The sequence below is a fragment of the Artemia franciscana genome, chromosome 21, assembly GCF_032884065.1.
Source record: "Artemia franciscana chromosome 21, ASM3288406v1, whole genome shotgun sequence".
Lineage (NCBI taxonomy): Eukaryota > Metazoa > Arthropoda > Branchiopoda > Anostraca > Artemiidae > Artemia > Artemia franciscana.
Window position 1 is genome coordinate 34,232,406 of NC_088883.1, and position 27,889 is coordinate 34,260,294.

General features: G+C 35.3%; 1 protein-coding gene across 2 annotated transcripts in view; it reads left to right on the forward strand.

Moving 5' to 3' along the window:
- The window catches only part of LOC136040975 (signal transducer and activator of transcription 5B-like), a 206,711-nt gene that overhangs the window by 94,580 nt on the left and 84,242 nt on the right, over nt 1-27,889 (forward strand). For both annotated transcript variants that reach the window (XM_065725449.1, XM_065725448.1), the window contains exons 6-7: nt 2,892-2,995; nt 10,471-10,649. In XM_065725449.1, coding sequence (XP_065581521.1) covers nt 2,892-2,995; nt 10,471-10,649 — 283 coding nt within the window. The remainder of the gene's footprint in view (nt 1-2,891; nt 2,996-10,470; nt 10,650-27,889) is intronic.

Below are 27,889 nucleotides of genomic sequence, written 5' to 3' on the forward strand. Positions count from 1 at the left end.
CTTTGCTATGTTCCTTTTGCAATGTTGCACGGGGCATAGATGTAAAAATGATGCGTTCACTCCTTTGGGGGGGGGGAAGGATGTAATTTATTTTCTTGAAATATACTCATAAGCATGACGTTAATCCCACGATTTATCTTGTATTAATAAGTTTCTTATGTAATTTTTGTGCATCATAGACAATAAATTGATACAGCCACTACTGTGGCAAATATGACATCCATATGCTTTTTGAATATATTCATAAACCTGACGTTACTCGTATGATTTTTTTTTTTTTTTAATTGGGGCTTATGAATTTTTTCAAACTTCTAAGCTATGTTGATCGTTTTGTTTTTTGGTCAGAAAATCTCAGGATACCAATTTTTCCGAAAAAATACGGAGCGGTTTTCGAGACAAAACACACACATAAATGTTTGAATATTATTTAATTAATTATTTATTGTAAAAAATATTTTAAATGTGAAAGTAAAGAGCGACATAATGGTTACAGCGACATTTATTTCTCTTGGATATGACGTCATTTCTCTTAGAGACAAGATAGTTTTATATCCACTTCATATATGTTGTGAATATTCAAAACCAATACCTTGTAACAGCGTGGTGGATTGAGGCATTCCTTGAAAGTTTCGGGTTGAGGTTCGATCCCAGTTGGTGCAAGGTTAGGTTGTCAGGAATCTAAGGTGTTTTGTTCTTTTTTAGTTTCTTGGTTTTTATATGTGGAAATATACTTGTAGTGTTTATCTTTTAACTGCAATTGATAGGAGGGTGGGTCAAGAAATTATAATTATTGTCTTGATTCGACAAGACCAATATAGACAGCTTGCCTTGCCAAAGGCGTGATCGAAACCGCAAACCCCTGATCAAGAGGCAAACTTTCATCCATCGTACTGTGACAAGTTTTTTTTTTTTTTCTGTCTTAATTTATAAGATTTTGATATACTCGTAATCAAACGCGAATTGGGCATTGACTGGAGAAAAAAATATTTTGGAGAAACTTTAAGGGTACAATAATCTTAAAAGAAGTCATTGAAAATCTCGTTTAAAATCTTTAAAAAGATTTTGGAGATACTTTAAGGGTACAGTAATCTTAAAAAGAAGTTATTGAAAATCTCGTTTAAACCTATTTTGGTGGATTTTGGCGAAATTTTAGGTAACAGAGATACAGATATACAGGAGGCTAAATTGATCCTGGTTGTGGCCTGTCTTAGTTTATAAGTGTTTGGTTGTACTACCAGGTGTACCCAACTTTTGAAATAGGTCCATCCTCGGCAGTTGTTTAGTAAAACAAGACGAAAGAAAAATAAAGCAAAAAAAATATTAAAGAACTTCGGCTTTTGAACTCGATCGTTATGTTAATTGAAGACCACAAGTGCCACTGAAAATTGGGCCAGGGCTGTTTCCATGGGGTACTTGGTTTACCCCCCCCCCTGAAGTTTTGCGTGACTGGTAAAAAAAGTAACGAAAATTTCTATAAGCACATTGTTTATATATTTTGCCAAGATTTTCTTATACCCCTTCCCCCCAAACAAACGCCCCGCCCTTGAACAAAAACCCTAGATATTGCTTTATCGGTGTAGCCTTACCCTAAAAACTTGAAAAATTCCAAGAAAGTTTAAGTTAAGTTAAATTATCGATTATTTATATTACAGTTTATCTAAATTTAGATTATGAATCAAAATGTAAAAGTAAGGTTAAAAAAAGCAAGTAAAAGTAAAAAATGGTTTATGAGGTATAAAAAGAACTAAATGAAATATTTTTGTAGCGTTTGTCCATATTGAGTCTTTCGTATAACCTTTGCACTAAATAACCATCACTAAATTAAACAACCATTAATATCTTTATTTAATCATGAAAAAACGAGAAATCAATTTTAATGAAAGTGACCTCCATAAGCAGTCACGAAGTTTCTGCAGCAGCAGGCATTAATTAAAAAAAAAAAAAAAAAAAAAAAAAAAATCCAGGTCAAAAATTGCGATAAATAGGTTAAAAACATTTGTTGTGAAACAGTTTAAGAAGGTGAAGCTTTCCTTTTAAGTTGTAGTTAGTTTTGGGAATGTAGTGATCGTTAATCGTTTAAGTTTTTACCAACAAATCTCCCTCAAATTTAACTAATTAGTTCTTTGACTTATTTTCACGCTTCAGCATGGAAACATGACGGAAACATGATACTGCTCAAAAATTCTCAACCCCCGAAAAAAAACTAAAAAAATACCATTATGGGCAAACTGATTTTTAGCACACTAACAACTTAAAAGGTTGCTGGAAACATTGTATTGGATATGGTGCACTGGAAATACTTTTTCCAATATACCACATAAAAAGAGTTAAATTAGCCTCCCCTATATTCTTTCTCTTATAATAAAAAGAAAGTTAATACTTTTGGGGTGAAATGTTAGCAAATAATAAAGTATAAAGATCAAGCATTCCAAGGTTTTGTCTGCAACTTTTATACAATTCATTTGGGTTTGGTGCATTAAAGAGTCTGATCCTGAAATAGACCCTAGTTTTGTGGCCCCAAGCCAAAAGTAACTTCACGAGTTTTATTGAAAAATTTTGAATTTTCATCTTTTTATTATAGCTAGTATACAATACTTTAAAAATTCACTCATGCAATATATAAGAGAAAGTGAGAGGCAATAAATTATCAGGGTGAATTTTTTCTTTTCATAGTAGAGAGACGGAGAAAGAGACTGGGAAAGGAAGAGATAGTTCATGATAATCTTGAGCTTGCAATCTATATTTCTCATTTGGAAAAATGAGGACATTTTGAATATCCCCTGTAGAGACAATGGGTATATAATTGAAAATTCTTTCAAGTTCAACTCGTAGCTTTGGAAGATTATTATTTGACGTTACTAGCATGTTACTTGAACTTTACTATTTTATAGCTAGCATTCAACACGTACAAAACAATCCACTCACACAGTCACCGGACGTGGAAAAACAGCTAAGGGCAAAGAAGGAGTCTCTGGCTCAAAAAGTCAATCAAAGAGTGAGTAATGCTCCTTTTAAATGCTTTTATTTAATTCTGTATGCTTAGAGAATGAAGCCTTCTGAAAACCAAAACCTTCTGATAACCTTCTGAAGCCTTCTGAAAGTCAATCAAAGAGTGAGTAATGCTCATTTTAAATGCTTTTATTTAACTCTGTATACTTGGAGAATGAAGCCTTCTGAAAACCAAAACCTTCTGATAACCTTCTGAAGCCTTCTGAAAGTCAATCAAAGAGTGAGTAATGCTCCTTTTAAATGCTTTTATTTAACTCTGTATACTTAGAGAATGAAGCCTTCTGAAAACCAAAACCTTCTGATAACCTTCTGAAGCCTTCTGGCAAAGAGGAATTAAAGAAAAAGTCAATCAAAGAGTGAGTAATGCTCCTTTTAAATGCTTTTATTTAACTCTGTATACTTAGAGAATGAAGCCTTCTGAAAACCAAAACCTTCTGATAACCTTCTGAAGCCTTCTGAAAGTCAATCAAAGAGTGAGTAATGCTCCTTTTAAATGCTTTTATTTAACTCTGTATACTTAGAGAATGAAGCCTTCTGAAAACCAAAATCTTCTGATAACCTTCTGAAAACCAAAATCTTCTGATAACCTTCTGAAAGTCAATCAAAGAGCGAGTAATGCTTCTTTTAAACGCTTCTATTTAACTCTATATGCTTAGAGAATGAAGCCTTCTGAAAACCAAAATCTCATTTACAGGTACTACATCTATTACATGCTAGTTACTGATGTCATTGTTAGGTTGAGTGAGTGGTGGGCTTGAAAAGAAGCTTCATAAGTGAGCTTTGATAGTACGAATCTGAGTTGCCAGGGTGAAGTGAGAATTATTAATAAAATATTAATAAAAGTAAAGTGCAAGTAATTACTTATCTGCTAATACTCTAAAATATTACTAATGAATTTTCTTTTTCTGCTAACTTGAAAGCCAAAACTTTTGATTTGTTCATGACTGCTTAAGGAAGTTTTTTTTATGTCATAATCGTCTCACGCTTTGAATTTTAATCTTAGGAAGTTTCAACTTTTTCTATTTAGCAGGAAATATTTTTTTTCTTACTTGTTTTTTACTTAATATTTTTTTTTTTACTTTTTGGTGCGTTTCGAAAAAATTTTTTCTTCAAAAATGTTTCTTTATAATTGTACATAAAGTTTGATATTCATAAATTTCATCCTGTTTGTCTTGTGCCGGTGAAATATTCACGTTTTTTGTCCCTTTTTTTGGCTCATTTTTAACCCTTTTCTTAATATAGTAACCATTGCTGATTAAAGAGTTTTTTTTATATATAGTTATCATGCTTCTTGTTAGTTAGAGATGTAATTTCCATTTTTTTGTAAATATAGCTCACAAGCATAGCTAAAATAGCCCTTGCTGATAAGCAGGTCAGTTATGCAAGCCCAATACACAATATACAAACACAATTATTGATAGCAAACAAAGATGTTGATAATAAAGGACATCAACATACCTAATGTAATCTTTAATGTAATCTCTTAACCACAACAAAATACATACTAAAATCTATTATTAATCAATCCCGACTTCCAGTCAAAGAAATTTTTTTTGAAATATGTTTTTATGGCACTTGGTATTAACCAAGTGACATATAGCGATCGCAAATTCTGTCGGGTCTGTCGGTCTGTCTGCCCCGGTTTTGCTACTTTAGGCACTTTCAGGTAAGCTAGGACGACGAAATTTGGTAGGCATATCAGGGACCGAACCAGATTAAATTAGAAATAGTCTTTTTCCCGATTTGACCATCTGGGGGGGGGGAGGGGAGTAGGGGGTGGTGGTTAATTCGGAAAAGATAGAAAAAATGAAGTATTTTTAACTTACGAACAGGTGATGGGATCTTAATGAAATTTGATTCTTGGAATGATATCGTGTCTCAGAGCTCTTAATTTAAATTCCGACCAGGTCCAATGACATTGGGGGGAGTTGGAGGGGGGAACCTAAAATTTTGGAAAACGCTTAGAGTGGAGGGATCGGGATGAAACTTGGTGAGAAAAATAAACAGAAGTTCTAGATACGTAATTGACTTAACCGTAACGGATCTGCTCTGTTTGGGGGGTTGGATGGGTGGAGGCTTAATTCTGAAAAATTAGAAAAATGAGGTATTTAAACTTACGAAGGAGTGATCGGATCTTTATGAAATTTAAAGTTGGAAGGATATCTTGTCTTAGAGCTCTTTTTTTAAATCCCGACCAGATCTGGTGATATTGGGGGAGTCAGGGGGGGGGGACTAAAATGTTGGAAAAATGCTTAGATGGAGGGGGTGAAACTTGGTGGGAAAAATCAGCACAAGTCCTAGATATGTGATTGACATAACCGGAACGGATCCGCTCTCTTTGGGGGAGTTGGGGGGGGGGGGGCTAGGGTTAATTCTAAAAAATTAGAAAAAATGAGGTATTTTTAACTTAGAAGGAGTGATCGGATCTTAATGAAATTTGATTTTTGGAAGGATATCGTGTCTCAGAGCTCTTATTTTAAATCCCAACCCGATCCGGTGACATCGGGTGGAGTTCGGGGGGGGGGGACCTAAAATCTTGAAAGACGCTTAGAGTGGAGGGATCGGGATGAAGCTTGGTGGTAAAAATAATCATAAGTGCTAGATGCGTGATTGAAATAACCGGAACGGATATGCTCTCTTTAGGGGAGTTGGGTTACTTCTGAAAAATTAAAAAAATGAGGTATTTTTAACTTTTAACGAAGGAGTGATCGGATCATAATGAAATTTGCTGTTTAGAAGGATATCGTGTCTCAGAGCTCTTATCTTAAATCCCGACCGGATCTGGTGAAGGGGAAGTTGGGGGGGGGGCGGAACCTAAAATCTTGGAAAACGCTTAGAGTGGAGGGATCGGGATGAAACTTTGTGGGAAAAATAAGCACAAGTCCTAGATACGAGATTGACATAACCAGAACGGATCTGCTCTCTTTGGGGGAGTTGGGGGGGGGGAGGGTTAAATTAAAAAATAGAAAAAAATTAGGTATTTTTTACTTACGAAAGAGTGATCGTATCTTAATGAAATTTCATATTTAGAAGGACCTCGAAACTCAGATCTCTTATTTTAAATCCCGACCGGATCCAGAGTCATTAGGGGGGGGGGGGGACTAGAAATCTTGGAAAACGCTTAAAGCGGAGAGATCAGGATGAAACTTGGTGGAAAAATAAGCACAAGTCTAAGATAGGTGAATAACATAACCGGATCCGCTCTCTTTGGTGGAGTTGGGGGGTGGGGTGGTAATTTGGAAAAATAGAAAAAATGTGGTATTTGTAACTTACGAACGGGTGATCAGATCTTAATAAAATTTTATATCTAGAAGGATCTTGTGCTTTAAAACTCTCATTTTAAATCTCGACCAGATCCGATGACATTGAAGGGAGTTGGAGGGGAAAACCGGAATTCTTGGCAAACGTGAAAATCGAGGTATCTTACGAATGGGTGATCGGATCGTAATGAAACTTGATATATAGAAGAATCTTATGTCTCAGATGCTCTATTTTTCAACTCGAATCGTATCCGGGGACATATAAGGTTGGAGCGGGGAAATAGAAATCTTGGTATCCGGAAAAACCCTTAGAGTGGGGATATCGGGATGAAACTTGATGGGAAGAATAAGCACAAGTTAGATACGAGATTGACATAATTGGTACGGATCCGTTCTCTTTGAGGGAGCTGGGGGTTGTTAATTTGGAAAAATCAGAATAATTGATATATTTTTGACTTAAGAACGGGTGACCGGATCTTAATAAAATTTGATATTTAGAAGGAATTCATGTCTCAGAGCTCTTATCTGGCCAGATCTATTGACACTGGGGGGAGTTGGAGGGGGAAACCGGAAATCTTGGAAAACGCTTATAAATGTGGTAGATGCGTGATTGATGTAACCGGACTGGATCCACTCTCTTTGGTGGAGTTAGTTGGTGGGGTTCAGTGCTTTGGCGAGTTTGGTGCTTCTGGGCGTGCTAGGACGATGAAAATTGGTAGGCGTGTCAGGGTGCTGCACAAATTGACTTGATAAAGTCGTTTTCCCCGATTCGACCATCTGGGGGGCTGAAGGGAGAGGACAAATTAAAAAAATTGAGGTATTTTTAACTTACGAGTGGGTGATTGAATCTTAATGAATTTTAATATTTCGAAGGACCTCGTGACCTAGAGCTCTTATTTTAAATCCCGACCGGTATTAAGCCTCTGATGTTCCTTTTAAAGCAATCTATTGATTCTTAGAATTTTTCTAGAGCTCATACCATATGAGCTCTTGGCTCTTGGCTCTTCCGACCTCGTCACAAGTGCCATATGAGCTCTTAGCCCTTGTTTCAAATAAAATCGACTCGTGAAACCTCGGGACATTTCTACTAAGTTAAGTTTATTTACAATATGAGGAATCTGGTATCTGATTGAGAATCTAGCTCTTTCTGATTTGATTGGCGGAAGGCGATACTTGAGGGGATGAATAATAAAGGAAAATGGTTGGGGGGGATAATGTTCCATAAAACTATTTTTTGGGTAATTTCGAAAAAAAATTTCACAATCCAAAATAAATATGATGTTTTTTGGAGGGGGTGGGCCCTAAGCTTAGATCAAGTGGAACAATTTCTATGTTGTTATTTTTTATCCAGATATACTACCAGATAACTTGTCAATGGGTAAAAAAAAATCAAAATCGTTATTATTTTTATTGTTTATTGTATTTCGGAAAAAAAGTTATTTAATATGTTTCATTATATTTGTACTTAAAATTATGCTTATGGTTTTCACAAGTGCACAAAAGGGCAAGATCCAAAATTTTTAGTGTTTTTTCTTTTCTTGGTTTTGTTCTGGTATTTTCGCAGGAGGAATTTTTGTCTTTTCGTGTTTAAAAGCTGTGTTTTTGTGTTTTTCTTCCTTTTTCTTCTCCCTTTCACTGGTTTTAGAACCATTTATTTGATATTTTTCTTCATTTCAAGGCTGTTCAATTTAGCTTTAGATCCTCTACTCTACTAATAGTTTTTTTAATGGGGGGGGGGGGGTAAATAATTTACCATGTGAAATTTGGTTTGTTATCGCACAAGAGACTTCTTATAATACTTGTAATGCTTTATTTAACATCATATAGCAAAATGAAGCTTAACATTAGTCATTGTGGTTTAATGCGTTTTTTTTCTTTAAAAAATTAAGAATATACCAGGGGGGTCTTATACTGGGTCAGACTGGGTCTTTACCCCACCCCCTTCTTAGAATGCCAAAATTAAAGCAAATTCTTGTATTCAATCAGAAAAACAAATTACATTTTTCTTTTTTCAGATCTTTTCTCCCCTTTCAAAACACCTTTTTATCCCATGCCTAGAAAAACCTCTGTAGGGACTAGTGTTCGGATACTTTATAAGACTAATAGTTTAAAAGACTGCTTTTCTATTAGATATGTCAGGGGAATTTTCTCTAACATGTCTAATTGAAAAGTAGGCTGAAATGAACAGTCCTTGTTTGCAGCAGGGATGTAAACCCTACTTGACGTGGCTGAAGAGGTAAATAAATCGTCTTACATGTTTTTGTCTTTTCTTTTCGGATTAAAATTCAAAGGAAGATTAGGGTGAAGCAAATTAGGTTAACTTTATAGTTAAGAAAATTTATAATTTAAATAAGGTTTAAGGTTAAATTTATAATTTAATTGAAAATTATTAGGATTATATTAATACTAAATTACATTAAATTCAAATTGAAAGAAATGTTAAATTTTATTAAAAATTTTTAAATATTAAATTTATTATTCTATTAAATATCAAAATTAAAATTGTAAGAAATACAATTGGAAATGAGTTTGCTAGCATTGCAACGGATTTCCTTGCAATTCTTACTTTTTATTGTGATGGGGAGATTTAAGCCTGGAACCTTCGTCATCCCTGTGTTTGGGCTGGGAATTTTGAGGTCTACGATCATATTGACATTGTTCATTGCGGTTTTTTTTAAGATAGAAGCATTCATTCATCCTTGTCTTTTCTCCGCCGATTTTATGTTGATATTAGATACGGTGTGACCTTAGGTTGCGAATGTCCCTGTTTGCGAACAAGTTGAACTACGATCTACTACTACTAACAACTCACTGCAACACCAAGGTGCCTGAGGCCAACCCAGCTACTGACTCTCCTTCTCCAGCCCAGTAAATTCAAAGCCTCCTTCTTTACTACCTCTCACCCTCTCAAGAAATTTCAATTTCCAATAAGTCCTTCCTTGCTACATCCACCTGCGCTGACGAAAGCCAATTCCGAACTCATTTGTCTTAAGTTCATGAGTAATTCTGTGGTTTAGTTGATCAGGAAAATCAGAGTGTCTATGACAGATTCAATCGTCCGACTCTCTTTGTTTGTATTCTAGGGAAAAAGTGACATGGGGGAGGAGGTAAATTTTAGAGCTGGATTGTCTAGGGATGATACTTAATACGTAATTTCTTGTATTTTATGTTGTTTGGGGAAAGAAGAAGAAGATATTTGGAAGGACTAGAAAGAAGAGTGGTTCTTGGTGTTGAATGATGTGGGTAAAGCTGGAGAAACATTTGTTGCATTTTCCGGGATCGTGTGAAAGGTTAAGGGGTTTTGAGTAACTACATTTTTGAAGTTGATGAAGAAAAGAGTTTTGGGGTGGAAAAATTGCTCAGGAATAGGTGTGTTACAAGTGTTAAGAGTCTAGGGTGGTTTGTTCGTGAGGGTGTTATCAAACAGAAGGGATTTCGACGATTTTATGTTCAAAATGATGTTTTTGTATGTTTTTTTTCTTTCATTTTTCCTTTTGTTTTTTGTGGCCATGGCCCCTGCAGGGCTTTTCGTGCCAAATATACATGCTTAAAGGTGCATATTAATATTATTTGCAGTCAAAGTCTCACTGCGTAAAAATTGTTCATCGTTTTAAATTGTAGATTCTTTAATCTATTTCCTTCATTTATATTTCATATCATTCCTTCATTTATATATCATATCATGTCACATCATATGTCATTTGGTTACCGTTATATTTAGAATTTTTTTTTCATTTTTTTTCTCTTTTGCCACTCAAATAGTTGAGAAATAGGACTATGTAGCTATTCGTGATAGACATCAAAGAATTACCTGTGTCAAGAAGGAATAATGCAAAAAAAACTATGCTGAGGCCTGGCATTGATCTCAGGCTATTCTTTTTCTTACATTTTTCAGGGAGAAATTGTAGCATCACATCTTTTGAATTATCTTCGCAGAAATGAGTACTCGGTACTTGAAATTAATAACTGGACTCATTATCTTTTGATGTTGGCCAGCCGTATATGTGTCTGTTATATCTACCCGTATACTTGTTTCTGTATAAGTTGGTCTAGTTAATTAGAAAAGGTGGGCTTCTCAGTGAAAAGACATCATCATATGTGTGCTAAGTCCATACAAATTGAATTGGACTTCAAGTCTTCTCATTCTGGACAGTCGTTAGTGTCAGCATTAATTTTAACTAATTATCAATTTCTTTGGAAGGTGGTTGAGTTACTTAAAACACGCGCACTTCTAGCTGAAAAACACAAAGACACCGTAGTTGGTATTGGCAGTCTTCAAGGACGGGTCCTTGACGATGAACTGATACGCTGGAAGAGAGAACAACAACTAGCTGGAAATGGTGTCCCTTTTGTTAATTCTCTTGATATCATTCAAGAATGGTAAGTCTTATTAACCTTACTTTCAGATAGTACGCCTGAGGTCCGAGCCCCAAATCATACTGACTTAGCGTATACTCTTTCATATATATAAATGAGCAATTGCAATAATCTGGAGACCTTGCCTCTAGTCAGATTAAATAAAAAAAAAAAACAAGTTTTTTTAACTGAAGGTAAGAAGCGACATTAAAACTTAAAACGAACAGAAATTACTTCGTATATGAAATGGGCTGCTTCCTCATCAACGCCCCGCTCTTTACGCTAAAGTTTGACTGTTTCTCTCAATTTTTCTTTTTAAAACAGTAAAAGACTTTAGCGTAAAGAGCGGGGCGTTGATGATGGAGCAGCCCATTTCATATACGAAGTAATTTCTGTTCGTTTTAAGTTTCAATGTCGCTCCTGACCTTCAGTTAAAAAAAACTTGTTTGTTTTTTATTTAATTTCTGAACGTTTTTGAATCAATGCATGTTTTGATTTTGGCTCTTTGCAGAGGAATAATTAAAACGAATTGCATATTTTTTTTTTTGCTAAATGGCTTTCTCATAATTTTGATCGAATGATTTTGAGAAAAAAAGAGCGGGGGAAGAAGCCTAGTTGCCCTCCGATTTTTTGGTTAATTAAAAAGGCAACTAAAACTTTTAATTTTTTACGAATCTTTTTATTAGTAAAAGATTTACGTAACTTATAAATTAGCTTACGTAAAGAACTTATGTATTCTCATGTTTTTATTACATATATGAGGGGGTTTGCCCCCTCGTCAGTACCTCGCTCTTTACACTAAAGCTTAAATTTTGTCCCGATTGATTAAGATTGACCCCTGAATCACAAAAGCCGTAGAATAAATAGTTGAAATTACTAAAAATACTTTAGCGTAAAGAGCGAGGTATTAGGAGGAGGTGAGCCGCTCGTATGGGTCATAATTTCTGTTTGTTTTAAGTTTTAATGCTGTTCCTTACTTCCAGCTGAAAAAAACTTTTTCATATTTATTTTTTCATTGTTTTTTTTTAATAATGCTAGTAAATCCTGCGCTCCCTTCATGGAAATCTTTCTTCCCCCATGACAAATTCTCGATGGAAAGTTCGCCCAGCATATCCCCCTCTTCTCAACCCCTCCCCCAACCAAAAAAAATCCTCCTGAAAACGCCTGCACACTTCCCAATAACCATTACTATATGTAAGCACTGATCAAAGTTTGTAACTTGTTGCCCCTCCCACGGGTTGGGGAGTAAGTCGTCCCCAAAGACATAGTTATAAGGTTTTTCGACTACGCTGAATAAAATGGCTATCTCAGAATTTTGCTCCGCTGACTTTGGGAAAATAATTAGCATGGGAGGGGGCCTAGGAGCCCTTCAGTTTTTTGGTCACTTAAAAAGGGCTCTAGAACTTTTCATTTCCGTTTGAATGAGCTTTGTCGCAACATTCTACGACAACTGGGTCGATACGATCACCCCTGAAAAAAAAAAACAAAAAAAAACGCATCCGTGATCTGCCTTCTGGCAAAAATACAAAATTGCACATTTTTGTAGATAGGAGCTTGAAACTTCTACAGTAGGGTTCTCTGATACACTGAATATGATGGTGTGATTTTCGTTAAGATTCTATGACTTTTAGGGCGTGTTTCCCCCTGTTTCCTAAAAAAACGCAAATTTTCTCAGGCTTGAAACTTTTGATAGGTAATACTAAACTTGGTGAAATTTATATATTTAAAATCAGAATTAAAATGCGACTCTTTTGATGTAGCTATTGGTATCAAAATTCTATTTTTTAGTGTTTTGGTTACTATTGAGCCGGGTCGCTCCTTACTACAGTTCGTTACCACGAACTGTTTGATGTGGGTATGTCTCGTATTGTAGAGTCTTTTGGCAATTCTAGGTGAAAGGCACCTCATAATTTTGATCAGATACAATGGGGTGTTACTGGGATACCCGGATGCAAAACGTTGGCAGAAGGGGGAAGAAAGCTGATCACTTCCAGTCAATTTGCACCCTAAAAATGTCACACTTCCTTAACTCTCCATAACTTTCTTTGATCATTTGTTGTATGCGATGAGGCTCGAAAAATAGAAGATGAATAACCTTTTATTTAGTCAATGTAACTGCATTGACTCTGATTTTCTAGATAATATACAAGAGTGAAAAGTCTTGTTACCTTACTCTTAACATTTTTGAGTTTTGAAACCTGATTACACGATAAAACTTATAATAAATTATTACTTAATTCGTTATTGGGCTGTTATTATTCAGTGCAAATGCTGATGATCTTCATTGAATTACTTGCTGGTTAACTTGATTCCACAATTAGGCTTTGAATTAATTATTAAGTATTTAATTATGTATTTGCTAATGGTTGCTCAGTGCAAGTGCTAATGATCTTCATTGAATTACTTGCTGCTGAGCTTCATTACACCATTAGACTTTGAAATGATTATTAATTATTTAGTTGTTGAGTAATTATTACTCAATACAAGTACTAATGATTTTTTTTTGATTACTTGCTGCTGAACTTGATGGCACAATAAGACTTTGAATTAAGTATTTAATTAATTATTTAGTAATGGTTGTTCAGTGCAAGTGCTGATGATCTTCATTGAATTACTTGCTGCTGACCTTCATTACACCATTAGACTTTGAATTGATTATTAATTATTTAGTTGTTGGGTAATTATTACTCAATACAAGTACTAATGATTTTTTTTTAATTACTAGCTGCTGAACTTGATGGCACAATAAGACTTTGAATTAAGTATTTAATTAATTATTTAGTAATGGTTGTTCAGTGCAAGTGCTGATGATCTTCATTGAATTACTTGCTGCTGACCTTCATTACACCATTAGACTTTGAATTGATTATTAATTATTTAGTTGTTAGGTAATTATTACTCAATACTTCTATACTTCAATACTCAATCTAATGATTTTTTTTTTAATTACTTGCTGCTGAACTCGATGGCACAATAAGACTTTGAATTAAGTATTTAATTAATTATTTAGTAATGGCTGCTCAATGCAAGTGCTGATGATCTTCATTGAAATACTTGCTGCTGAGCTTCATTACACCATTAGACTTTGAATTGATTATTAATTATTTAGTTGTTAGGTAATTATTACTCAATACTTCTATACTTCAATACTCAATCTAATGATTTTTTTTTTTAATTACTTGCTGCTGAACTCGATGGCACAATAAGACTTTGAATTAAGTATTTAATTAATTATTTAGTAATGGCTGCTCAATGCAAGTGCTGATGATCTTCATTGAAATACTTGCTGCTGAGCTTCATTACACCATTAGACTTTGAATTGATTATTAATTATTTAGTTGTTAGGTAATTATTACTCAATACTTCTATACTTCAATACTCAATCTAATGATTTTTTTTTTAATTACTTGCTGCTGAACTCGATGGCACAATAAGACTTTGAATTAAGTATTTAATTAATTATTTAGTAATGGTTGCTCAATGCAAGTGCTGATGATCTTCATTGAATTACTTGCTGCTGACCTTCATTACACCATTAGACTTTGAATTGATTATTAATTATTTAGTTGTTAGGTAATTATTACTCAATACTTCTATACTTCAATACTCAATCTAATGATTTTTTTTTTAATTACTTGCTGCTGAACTCGATGGCACAATAAGACTTTGAATTAAGTATTTAATTAATTATTTAGTAATGGTTGCTCAATGCAAGTGCTGATGATCTTCATTGAAATACTTGCTGCTGAGCTTCATTACACCATTAGACTTTGAATTGATTATTAATTATTTACTTGTTGGGTAATTATTACTCAATACAAGTACTAATGATTTTTTTGAATTACTTGCTGCTGAACTTGATGGCACAATAAGACTGAATTAGTTATTAATTATTTAAATGTTGGGTAATTATTACTCAATAGAAGGCATGCAGAGAATGCATGCCTGGAGTTCAAATGGTAGAAAATGCACAGGGAGGTGTAGCACTACCTGTATACACACCTGGAGTTCAAATGAGAGATAATGCTCAGGGGAGAGCTAGCAATCCTTGCATGCATGCCTAGAGTTCCAATGGGAGAAAATGCTGAGGGTAGGGCTAACATCCCTGTATATACGCCTGGAGTTCAAACGAGAGAAAGTCTTCAGGGGGGGCACAAGTAACCTTTCTATAGATTTCTGAAGTTCAATTGAGAGAAAAAGCCAAGGGGAGGGCTAGCAACTCCTCTATGCAGGCCTAGAGTTCAAGAGAGAGAAAAAGCTCATGGGAGGGCTAGCAACCCCTATATACATGCCTGGATTTTAAATGAGAGAAAATTTTGAAGGGAGGGCTAGCAACCCCGTATACACGCCTTGAGTTCAAATGAGAGAAAATACATTGGGGAAGACTATCACCACCTGTATACACGCCTGGAGTTCAAATGCGAGAAAATGTTCAGGAGAGGGCTAGCAACCCCTGTATACGTACCTTGAGTTCAAGTGAGAGAAAAAGTTCTTGAGAGGGCCGGCATCCCCTATATATTTGCCTGGAGTTCAAATCAGAGAAAAGGCTTAGGGGAGGGCTAGAATCCCCTGTATACACGCCTGGAGTTCAAGTGAGAGAAATTGCTCAGGGGAGGCCTAACAACTTCTATATGCACGCCTGGAGTTCAAATGGAAGAAAATGCTTAAAGGAGGGCTAGCAACCCCTGTATTTATGCCTGGGATTCCAATGAAAGGAAATGCTCAGGGAAGGGCTAGCAACTCCTATATGCACGCCTAGAGTTCAAATGAGAGAAAATGCTCAAAGGAGGGTTACCAACTTGTATATGCATGCCTGGAGTTCAAATGAGAGAAAGTGCTTGGGAGAGGGGCTAATAACGCCTGTATACACACTTAGACTTCAAACGAGAGGAAAGGCTCAGGGGAGGCTTAGCAACCCCTGTATGCACCCATGGAATATAAACCATAGAAAATGCTCAAAAGAGGATGAGGATTCCCGTATGCATGCCTGGAGTTTAAATGAGAGAAAATGCTCAGGGAAGGCTTGCAACCCCTGTATGCATGCCTATTGTTCAATTGAGAGAAAATACTCGGGAGAGTGCTCGCAACCCCCTGTATACATGCCCGTAGTTCAAATGAGAGAAATTGCTCAGGGGAGGTCTATCAACCCTTGTATACACATCTCTGCAAATGAGAGAAAATGCTCACGGGAGGGCTAGTGATCCCTCTATTAATGTAGAGAGGTTTAACCAGTAGAATCACAATCAAAAATATTTGTCTACTACAATCATAGCGCATGCAAAAGCTCCTCCCATTTTCTGTCCCATCGTCGATTCTGTGGACATTTCTCAATCGCTGAATAATGGTGCGAAGTTGTATAATGCGTGATTACGAAAGCAGAAAGAAATTGTGTGAGCCGGCGAAGTGGTTCGCTACTGTCCAATCCCACAGATATGATTTAATTGAGTTGCCTATCCAGGATTTCTAAAAGGGGGTGGGGGGATTAAATTTTAGAAAATACGAAAATTTCTAGTGCCAACTGCAACAGGGAAATAGCAGAAATTTCATAAATAGAGGGAGAGGGATCCACAAAGTGGCTGGGCTACTCGAAATTTGAGACAAAATATTTTACCACAAAGGGGCAATCTAATAGTTTTAGCAGAGATGATCTATTAGGATTCACAATAGTCTGTTGTTTTAGATAGTAATATTGTGCCATGAAGCGTCAAAACTTTTTTCTTGGTAAGGAAAAATATTCCCTTGAATTTTTCCTCTTTTATACTCTTTTTTTGTGCCATAAAATATCCTTCGAAATCTGATGTAGAACCTTTGTTTTTCTTCTAATAACTTGTGGAATAGCCCTATCCAAGAAAATACCAAACGTCTGTTAAGAACTTTTTTTCGTGAAAACATTAGTGAGTTTTCAGAAAATTGAAGGACATCTAGAGAATTGTATTTGTATCATAAGAAGAATATAATTCTTCTTGTTATTATTGTTATAAATATTCTGGCACAAAATTGAAAATTACGTAAAACTTGTAATGAGAAAGCACTTTTTTATGATTAGTTAACACTCATGCTTCTTTTCATTATCTTTCTAGTTCTGTGTTACTTGTAAGTTTGGTACAAAACTTGGAATGTTTCAGAATTGTGTTAACATTATTTACACTTATTTAGTCATTCTAGTTACCAAGTTTAATGTCAGTTGCTAATCAAACTTTTTCTTGTCCAGAGTATGTTTGGAGCCAGAGGGAGGGGGTATGGCCCCTCACTAGGTCCGCCAATAGCCTTGCTTGCATAATTTGCTGTAGCTTAATTATTAAGCTTTGATATGCCATAGCAAAAGACTTTTGCAGATGCCAAAACAAATGATTTTAGTCCTGCGCATTTCTAGGGCTTTTTTTTTTTAGAAAAGGAGGGGTTGAGTTTTTTTCTTTAATCCTGTACATTCAGTTCTCGTTTTAGCTGTCTTGGCATAATTAGCTTCGCTTCTTAAGAAAATTGTCCTCGCTTTTTCTTTAATCGGTAGCTAACATAATTTTATAATGCCGCTTTCTGCTTTTGAATATGTTTGCTTTATCCGCCTTTACAGCTAACACCCTTTTTGGCATGTCACCTTGATTTTTACCTTAGCTATCCTTATAAATTCATTTTTTGTTTTTCTTTCTATTCTCAAACCAATCTTATCTACCTTTTGCATTAATGCAGCCATATCAATAATTTGCCTTTTTCTTTCTTTATCCCTTCAACGTACAGCATTCTTCCTTATCCCCTAGACGACCGATTTGTCTTATTTCTTTTCCTGTTGTCCAGCCTGTGAATTCCTTTGCCAGTCGCGTGCCTACCCATGAACAAATCTAATATCGCTTATGTTTCTGCTTGCTTATATGTTCTCCAGAGCAGGTACATCCTCGTCCGGCTTTGGATAATGGTTGATATAGGCATGATTATACTGGCTAATCTCTCTACAGTGCCCTGTATACACGCCTGAAGTTTAAATAAGAGAAAATGCTCAGGGGAGGGCTAGCAACACCTGTATGCATGTCTAAAGGTCAAATGAAAGAAAATGCTCAGGGGAGGGCCAGCAACTCAAGTACACTCAAGGTTGATATAGGCAATGATTATACTGGCTAATCAAACAGTTCGTGGTAACGAACTGTAGTAAGGAGCGACCCGGCTCAATAGTAACCAAAAGTCTGAAAATTGGAATTTTGGTACCAATAGCTACATCAAAAGAATCGCATTTTAATGCTGATTTTAAATATATAAGTTTCATCAAGTTTAGTCTTACCCATCAAAAGTTACGAGCCTGAGAAAATTTGCGTTATTTTGGAAAATAGGGGGAACCACCCCCTAAAAGTCATAGAATCTTAACGAAAATCACACCGTCAGATTCAGCGTATCAGAGAACCCTACTGTAGAAGTTTCAAGCTCCTATCTACAAAAATGTTACAAAAAGTTTTTTACTGTTTTAAAATGTAGAGTTAAGAGAAAGAGTCAAACTTTAGCGTAAAGAGCGGGGCGTTGAGAAGGAAAAGCCCCTTTCATATACGGAGTAATTTCTGTTCGTTTTAAGTTTTAATGTCGCTCCTTACTTTCATTTAAAAAACTTGTTTTTTTATTTAATCTCTCTACAGTGCCCTGTATACACGCCTGAAGTTTAAATAAGAGAAAATGCTCAGGTGAGGGCTAGCAACCCCTGTGTACAGGCATGGAGTTCAAATGAGAGAAAATGCTCAGGGGAGGGCTAGCAACACCTGTATGCATGTCTAAAGGTAAAATGAAAGAAAATGCTGACGGGAGGGCCAGCAACTCAAGTACACACGTCTGGTGTTCAAATGAGAAAAAATGTTCAGGGGAGGCCTAGCAATCCCTGCATATATGCCTGGAGTTCAAATGAGAAAAAATGCACAGTGGAGGGCTAGCAACCACTGAATACACGCCCAGAGTTGAAATGAGAGAAAATACTCTGGGGAGGGCAAGTAACCCCTGTATACATGGTTGGAGTTCAAATAAAAGAAAATGCGTTGTCTATGTTTTTGATGAAGTGGAAGTTAAATTTGAGGCCCTTGTTGATGACCGCACCCCTGTTTTGCCTTTTGAGACTAAAAAAAGCACCAATGGAGGCTGAAGCTGTCACTTAACATAAAAATTAGAGGTGACCTAGCCTAGAATAGCGGTAGGTAAGAGAAAAGTGCTTAGAAAACTGGCTTTAGAAAAGTGTTCACGTGAGAAAATGTTCGAGCGCTTGATCCATATTGCAGTGTTCGGACTCGCCTATAAATTCCAATAAACTCCTATATTTTAATGCACTCCCATAAAATGCCTATATTTTGGCTAAAATCCTATTATTCCTATTATTCGGCTGAAGAGCACTAAGAACATTGCTCATGATTTGCAATTTTCTGTCCTTTGGTGTAGATTGATAATTAATTACAACTGTTGAGCTTTTTGAACTTAACTAATGCTTTGTGTTGGGCTTAGTAAGCTGCTTCTGCCTGGGCTATGCTGTTGTGTTGACTTAGTAGCCTATGTTTTGTTTTTTGTCATGTTGGGCCTGTCCGAAATGAGCAAAGATCAGTATATAGGCTAGTCGTATCTGCTTAATGAGACTGGAGTTCTTGCGACTTATGTGTTTCCTGGCTGAACGTTGGCTGGCTGATGTGAATACGGCCCAGTTATTCAAATGGGCTATTCTAAGATAGTTGCTAATCGAGAGAAGTATAATAGACGTGCACTGGGTAGGCTATATGCTACATTCTGTGATCAATCTGTCCTTTATCTATCTGGTCTTTATCCCCTTCTAAAGAAAAATGATTTTAATCAGATTCGGACTTTTTATTTCAGATATTGTAAATTTTTACTTTATCTCCCCCCATGGTATAGCAATGGTAAGATAATTCGTAAGTTTAATGTCCCTGATATAAGTGCAAAGTTGGCCCTCCTGCATGGAAGATTGTCGGAATCAGATTTTTAACGTTTATCGCCTCATCATCCTTTGGTCCGTCTGTTCGGTTAATCTCATTGTAGCATAGTTTTTTTATGGCACTTGGTATTAACCAAGTGACACAGAGCAATCGCAAATTCTGTCGGTCCTGGTTTTGCTACTTTAGGCACTTCCAGGTAAGCTAGGACGATGAAATTTGGCAGGCATATCAGGAACTGGACCAGATTAAATTAGAAATAGTCGTTTTCCCGATTTGACCATCTGGGGGGAGTTTGGTGCCCGTTAATTCAGAAAAAATAGAAAAATGAAGTATTTTTAACTTACGAACGGCTGATCAGAACGGTTGTTTTAAATCCCGACTGGATCTGGTGACATTGGGGGAGTTTGGGGGGGGGGAAACCTAAAATCTTGGAAAACACTTAGAGTGAAGGGATTGGGCTGAAACTTGGTGGGAAAATTAAGCACAAGTCCTAGATACATGATTGACATAACCAGAACGGATCCGCTCTCTTTGGGGTAGTTGGGGGGGGGGAGTTGATTCTGAAAAATTAGAAAAAATGAGGTATTTTTAACTTACGAACGGGTGATCGGATCTCAATGAAATTTGATATTTAGAAGGATATCGGGTCTCAAATCTCTTATATTAAAGCCCGACCGGATCTGGTGACATCGGGCGGGGGGGGGACCTAAAATCATGGAAAACGCTTAGATTGGAGGGATCGGGATGAAACTTGGTAATTAATGTGACCAGGCATCCCACGCCATCTACCACAGATCTGATCCCGAGGACTTCCGAATCCATATTTGGCCTATATTTGGGCCCGGGAAATCCTATAAAAATAGGACAGAGCCTATAATTTGAAACAGACCGACCTGTCCGAACCCTGATATTGCATGGTGCGGCCTATTTTTAAAACTTTTAAGATACTATCTCTTACATAAGAAAAGTACTCAAAACAAAATGTTATTGCAAGTCTGGGGATAATTATGTGAAAGGTGCTCACTCATAAGAAGAAAATGCTTGAATTCTTTATCTATTGCATGGTGCTGACTGTGTTAAGAACTTTGAAGATAATCTCTTACATAAGAAAATTACTCAAAGCTAACTATTTGTGCGAATTTGAAGATTATTTCTCTTAGATGAGAAAGGTTCCCACACCTCAGAAGAAAATCCTTGAATTCTTTATCTAAATTGCATGGTGCTGTCAATTTTTAAAACTTTGAAGATAATCTCTTACATAAGAAAGGTGCTCAAAGCTAACTATTTGTGCGAATTTGAAGATTATTTCTCTTAGATGAGAAAGGTTCCCGCACCTTAGAAGAAAATCCTTGAATTCTTTATCTAAATTGCATGGTGCTGTCAATTTTTAAAACTTTGAAGATAATCTCTTACATAAGAAAGGTGCTCAAAGCTAACTATTTGTGCGAATTTGAAGATTATTTCTCTTAGATGAGAAAGGTTCCCACACCTCAGAAGAAAATCTTTGAATTCTTTATCTAAATTGCATGGTCCTGTCAATTCTTAGAACTTTGAAGATAATATCTCTTACGCAAGAAAGATGCTCAAAGCTAACTATCTGTACAAATTTGGAGATCATATCTCTTAGATTAAAGGGTGCTCGCACCTCAGATAAAATTACTCAAGTTCTTGATCCATATTGAATAATGTCGACTATTTTTAGAATTTGAAGACAATATCTCTTACATAAGGAAATTGCTCACTATTTTTTCAAATTTGAAGATTAAATCTCTTAGATTAAAAGGTGCTCGCACCTCAGATGAAAAGTGCTCAAGTTCTTGTTCCATATTGAATGGTGTCGACTATTTTTATAATTTGAAGACAATATCAGTTACATAAGAAAACTGCTCAAAAATATGTGCTTCTAAAAATTTGAAGATAATATCTCTTAAACAAGAAAGCTAAGATAAGAAGAAATTGCTCAAATTCATGATCCATATTCTGTAATGCTGACTGTTTTAGAACTTCGAACACAATATCTCTTCGATAAGAGAAGTGCTAAACTAACTACTTGCACAAATTTGAATATTATATCTCTTAGATGAGAAAGGTGCTCGCACCTCAAATGAAAGTGCTCAAATTCTTGTTCCATATTGCGTGGTGTCGACTATTTTTAGAATTTGAAGACAACATCTCTTACATAAGAAAAGTGTTCAAACTAAGCGTTTGTAGAAATTTGAAGCTAATATATCCAAAACAAAAAAGCCAAGATAAGAAGGAATCGCTCAAATTCATGATCCATATTGTATAATGCTGACGGTTTTTAGAATTTCGAACATAATATCTCTTAGATAAGAAAAGTGCTCAAAACTAAAGTACAAATTTGAAAATTATATTACTTAGATTAAAAGGTGCTCGTACCTCAGATGAAAGTGCTCAAGTTTTTGATCCATATCGCATGGTCGCACATAGAAGGAATTGCTCATATTCATGTTCTATACTGTATGACGCTGAATATTTTTAGAACTTTCAAGATACTATTTCTTACATAAGAAAGCACCCAAAAATAAGATAATATCTCTTAAACAAGAAAGCCGTTCGCACCTAAGAAGAAATTGCTCATATTCTTAATCCATGTTGCATGGTGCCGACTTTTTTTTTAGAGCTTTGAAGATAATATCTCTTAAACAAGAAAAGTAGTCAAAACCAAACATTGAAGATTATATCTCCTAGATGAGAAAGGTGCTCGCACCTCAGAAGAAACTGACTGCTCAAAGTTCTTACTTCTTATAACACAAAACTGACTATTTACACAACTCTGAAGAATCTCATTTAGGTTTGAGAGGTACATTTTGATTACTTGATCTTTTAACATGTCTTGTATATATAATTTTTTAGAATAATTTCTCTTTAGCTTCGAGGAATTTATGTCTGTAGCCATGGATTAAAAATAATTTACAATCAGTATGACCAAAAAAAGCCTTTCTAGCTCCTTTAAGCCTCACTTATTACTGAAAATATTTGCATTCCTTTGGCTTCTAGGAATCTGATGCTTATCTACTTGCCATTATTTGATAATTGGTTTAGTTTTGAAGGAGATATAAATTTATATGTTTATTTGACTGGGGTTTAAAGTAGAGCATAGTCATAAGAGTCTGTCCAGGGAAAGTTGGTGACCTGATCTGAGACCTTCCCTTGTAAAATATAAAAAAAACATGCTTGCGATTGAATTGTCTGAAGATCTAGTTTCTCTCAGAGAGAATGAAAAATAAGTTCATCGTTGATTTATATATGGGCAGATTGGGATGAAAAACTATTAGCGCCACTTATGGTGATGCGCTTGGCGACCTCATGAAAAAGTAGAAACTTTCCCTGAAAATTGGATATTTGAGATGATTAAAAACAATGCCATAGGATGAAAGCTGAAAATTGAGTGTGCACAAATTAGACCTAGGTTAACTTCGGAAATTTTGATATGTTAATTAGGTTAGTCGATTTTAAGATGACAGGCTTACTGGTGTAATGCTTTACAGTTAAGGTACATCTGAGGAAAATATCTTAATCAAAATAAATTAGTACCATTAGATTCCTTATTTTATGCTCCTTTTCCACAAAATAGTCATTACTCTGACAATACACCCCCTCCCTCCTTCTACGATGGATCCATACATAGCCCTACCAATATATTGGTTTGTAGATGTTTTCATATTTTATGCATCGTATAAAGGATTCCTCCTGTGTAGACTACGATTTGCACTCCGAATAGTGCATTTTTCAATGTTATATAAACTTGATTCTATGTTTGACTTTCTGCATGTTATTGTGTGACTAATTTCAGTTGAGAAATCTTACTCATTTCACAATTGCATGTGTCAATCTTATGTAGACTAAATGCATGTGTGACTTTCTGCGTTTTGACTAATTGTGTGACTAATTGCATGTGTGAAATCTTACTAATATTACAATTGCGTATGTGAATGTAATGCAAACTAATTACACGTGTAACGAATTGTGTGACCAATTTCATGTCAGAAATCTTACTCATTTCACAATTGCATGTGTCAATCTTATGTAGACTAAATGCATGTGTGATTTTCTGCTTTTTGAATAATTGTGTGACTAATTGCATATGTGAAATCTTACTAATATTACAATTGCGTGTGTGAATGTAATGTAAACTAGTTACACGTGTGACTCTTCATGTGACTAATTGTGCGACCAATTTCATGTGAGAAATCTTACTCACTTCACTATTGCATGTTGTAATTCTTATGTAGACTAATTGCATGTGTGACTTTCTGCATTTGATTAATCGTATGACTAATTGCATGTTTTATATCTTACAAATTTTGCAATTACACGTGTGAATCTTCTGTAGACTAATTTTATGTTACTTCCTGCATTTGACTAATTTTATGACTAATTGTATGTGTGAAATATTACTATTTTCACCATCACATTTGTGAATCTTGTATAGACTAACTGCATGTGTGGCTTTCTGCATGTGATTGAGTGACTATCTGCATAGTCGCTTTACTGAAAAAAAACAAACAAACAAGTTTTTGAAATGAAAGTAAGGAGCGACATTAAAACTTAAAACGAACAGAAATTTCTCCGTATATGAAAGGGGCTTTTCCTCCTCGACATCCCACTCTTTACGCTAAATTTTTTATTGTTTTAAAAAGTAGAGTTGCGAGAAAGAACCAAACTTTAGCGCAAGGAGCGGGGTGTCGAGGAGGAAAAGCCACTTTTATATACGCAGTAATTTCTGATCGTTTTAAGCTTTAATGTCGCTCCTTACTTTTGATTCAAAAAATTTGTTTTTTTTTATTTAATTTCTGAAAGTTTTTGAATTAATGCATGTCTGATTTTGGCTCTCCGTACATAAATTATTAAAATGAAGTTTGCATATTCTTTTTTTTTTGGCTAAATAGCTTTCTCTTAGTTTTGATGAGACGATTTTGAGAAATAAGGGGTGGGGAAGGAGGCCTAGTTGCCCTCCAATTTTTCGGTTACTTAAAAAGGCAACTAGATCTTATAATTTTTAACGAACGTTTTTATTAGTAAGAAATATACGTAACTTAAGAATTAACTTGCGTAACAAACTTTTATATTCTTATATTTTTGATTATATATATGAGGCGGTTGGTCCCCTCGTTAATGCCTCGCTTTTCACACTAAATATTGTTTTGTCCCAATTCTTTAAGAATGATTCCTGAATCAGAAAGGCCGTAGAATAAATAGTTGAAATTACTTTAAAAATTTTTAGCATAAAGAGCGAAGTATTTATCTCCTCCTAAATACCTCGCTCTTTATGCTAAAGTATTTTTAGAACCCCTGGTATGTGTAATAATCTCTGCTTGTTTTAAGTTTTAATGCTTCTCCTTACCTTCAATTGAAAAAACTTTTTCATGTTTATATTTTCATTTTTTTTTTTTTTAATAGTAATGCTTGAAAATCCTGCGCTCTTTTCATTGAATTTCTCTTCTCCCATGAAATATTCCTCCAAGGAAAGATCCTCCCATATAGCCCCCTCCCCTGAACCCCCCACCTAAACCAAAAAAATCCCCCTGATAACGTCGGTACGCTTCCCAGTAACCATTACTGTATGTAAACATTGGTCAAAGTTTGTAACTTGCTGCCCCTCCCCCAGGGACTGTAGGGGGTAACTCATCCCCAAAGACATAGTTATTATGGTTTTTGACTATGCGGAACAAAATGGTTATCTCACAGTTTTGATCCGCTGACTTTGGGAAAAAATGAGCGTGGGAGGGGGCCTAGGTGCCCTCCAATTTTTTGTCACTTAAAAAGGGCACTAGAACTTTTCATTTCCGTTAGAATGAGCCCTCTTGCAACACTCGAGAACTCTTGGTCAATACGATGACCCCTGGAAAAAAAAAAAAAACAAACAAATAAACAGGCACCCGTGATTTGTCTTCTGGCAAAAAAAATACAAAATTCCACATTTTTGTAGATTGGACCTTGAAATTTTTTCTATAGGCTGAATTCGATGGTGAGATTTTCGTTAAGATCCTATGACTTTTAGGGGTGTTACCCCCTATTTTCCAAAATAAGGCAAATTTTCTCAGGCTCGTAACTTTTGATGACAAAGACTAAATTTGATGAAGCTTATATATTAAAAATTAGCATAAAAATCCGATTCTTTTGATATATCTTTTAGCATCGAAATTCCGTTTTTTAGAGTTTCGTTTACTATTGAGCCGGGTCGCTCCTTACTACAGTTTGTTACCACGAACTGTTTGATAGTAATCAAAATCTACATGCGTGACTAATTGTATGTGCTTGTGCAAATTTTGCTATTTTGGAAAGTTTTTTTTTGTCAAAACTTTCCCTTTTGATTCGATTTATTTCAAAAAGGCTAAATTTTGAAACCCACATCGATAATTTTTTAAGCAATCTGCATATTTGTTGAACCAATATTTTGAACTCGTGAATCAAAAAATGATTTGCCACTTTATTTTTTACACATTTGAAAGAATTTCGTTCAAAGAAGGTATTGAGGACAATAAACAACATATCTTTTTAATTTTTCAGCCCTATAATGATGAAAAACTGATTTAAATATATTAATCATTAGTAAAATGTATCATATTCAGTAAAAAAAAAAGTCAACAAGTCATTCATTTTAATGGCTCTATTTCAAAATTAACTAAAAAAAAAAAACTAATTTTTTTAGCTGAAAGTAAGGAGCGACATTAAAACTTAAAACGAACAGAAATTACTCCGTATATGATATGGGTTGTCCCCTCCACAATCCCTCGCTCTTTACGCTAAAGCTTTTAATTGTTTTAAAAAGTAGAATTGTGGCAAAAAGTCAAACTTTAGCGTAAAGAGCGAGGGATTGTGGAGGGGACAACCCATTTCATATACGGAGTAATTTCTGTTCGTTTTAAGTTTTAATGTCGCTCCTTACTTTCAGCTAAAAAAATTAGTATTTTTTTATTTAATTTCTGAACGTTTTTGAATTAATGCATGTTTGGTTTTGGCTCTCCGCACATAAATTATTAAAATGAAATTTGCATATTAATTCCTTTTTTGGCTAAATGGCTTTCTCTTATTTTTGATCAGATGATTTTGAGAAATAAGGGGTGAGGAAGGAGGCCTAGTTGCCCTGTAATTTTTCGGTTACTTAAAACGGCAACTAGAATTTTAACGAACGTTTTTATTAGTAAAAAATATGCGTAACTTAAGAATTAACTTACGTAACAAACTTTCATAACCTTATATTTTTATTATGTATACGAGGGGGTTTGTACCCTCGTTAATACCTCGCTCTTTACACCAAATCGTAAGTTTTGTCCCAATTCTTTAAGAATGACCCCTGAATCAGAAAGGCCGTAGAATAAATAGTTGAAATTACTAAAAATACTTTAGCATAAAGAGCAAGGTATTTATCTCCTCCTAAATACCTCGCTCTTTATGCTAAAGTATTTTTAGAACCCCTCATATGCGTAATAATCTCTGTTCGTTTTAAGTTTCAATGCTACTTCTTCCTTTCATTTGAAAAAACGTTTTCATGTTTATTTTTCATTGTTTTCTTATAGTAATGCTAGAGAATCCTGTGCCCTTTTCATTGAATTTTTCTTCCCCCATGACAGATTCCTCCAAGGAAAGATCCTCCAACATAGCCCCCTCTCCTCAGCCCCACCCCCAAATAAAATAAAATCCCCCTGAAAACGTCTCTACACTTCCCAATAACCATTACTATATGTAAACACTGGTCAAAGTTTGTAACTTGCAGCCCCTCCCCCAGGGATTGTGGGGGAGTAAGTCATCCCCAAAGACATAGTTATTATGGTTTTCGACTATGCTGAACAAAATGGCTATCTCAAAATTTTGATCCGTTGACTTTGGAAAAAAAATGAGCGTGGGAGGGGGCCTAGATGCCCTCCAAATTTTTTGGTCACTTACAAAGGGCACTAGAACTTTTTATTTCCATTAGAATGAGCCCTCTTGCGACATTCTAGGACCACTTCGTCGATACGGTGACCCCTGGGGAAAAAAAACAAAAAAAAAACACAAAAAAACAAACAAATAAACACGCACCCGTGATTTGTCTTCTGGCAAAAAATACAAAATTCCACATTTTTGTAGATAGGAGCTTGAAACTTCTACAGTAGTGTTCTCTGATACGCTGAATCTGATGGTGTCATTTTCGTTAAGATCCTACGACTTTTAGGGGGTGTTTCCCCCTATTTTCATAAATAAGGCAAATTTTCTCAGGCTCGTAACTTTTGATGGGTAGGACTAAACTTGATGAAACTTATATATTTAAAATCAGCTTTAAAATGCGATTCTTTTGATGTAGCTATTGATATCAAGATTCAATTCTTTAGAGTTTTGGTTACTATTGAGCCG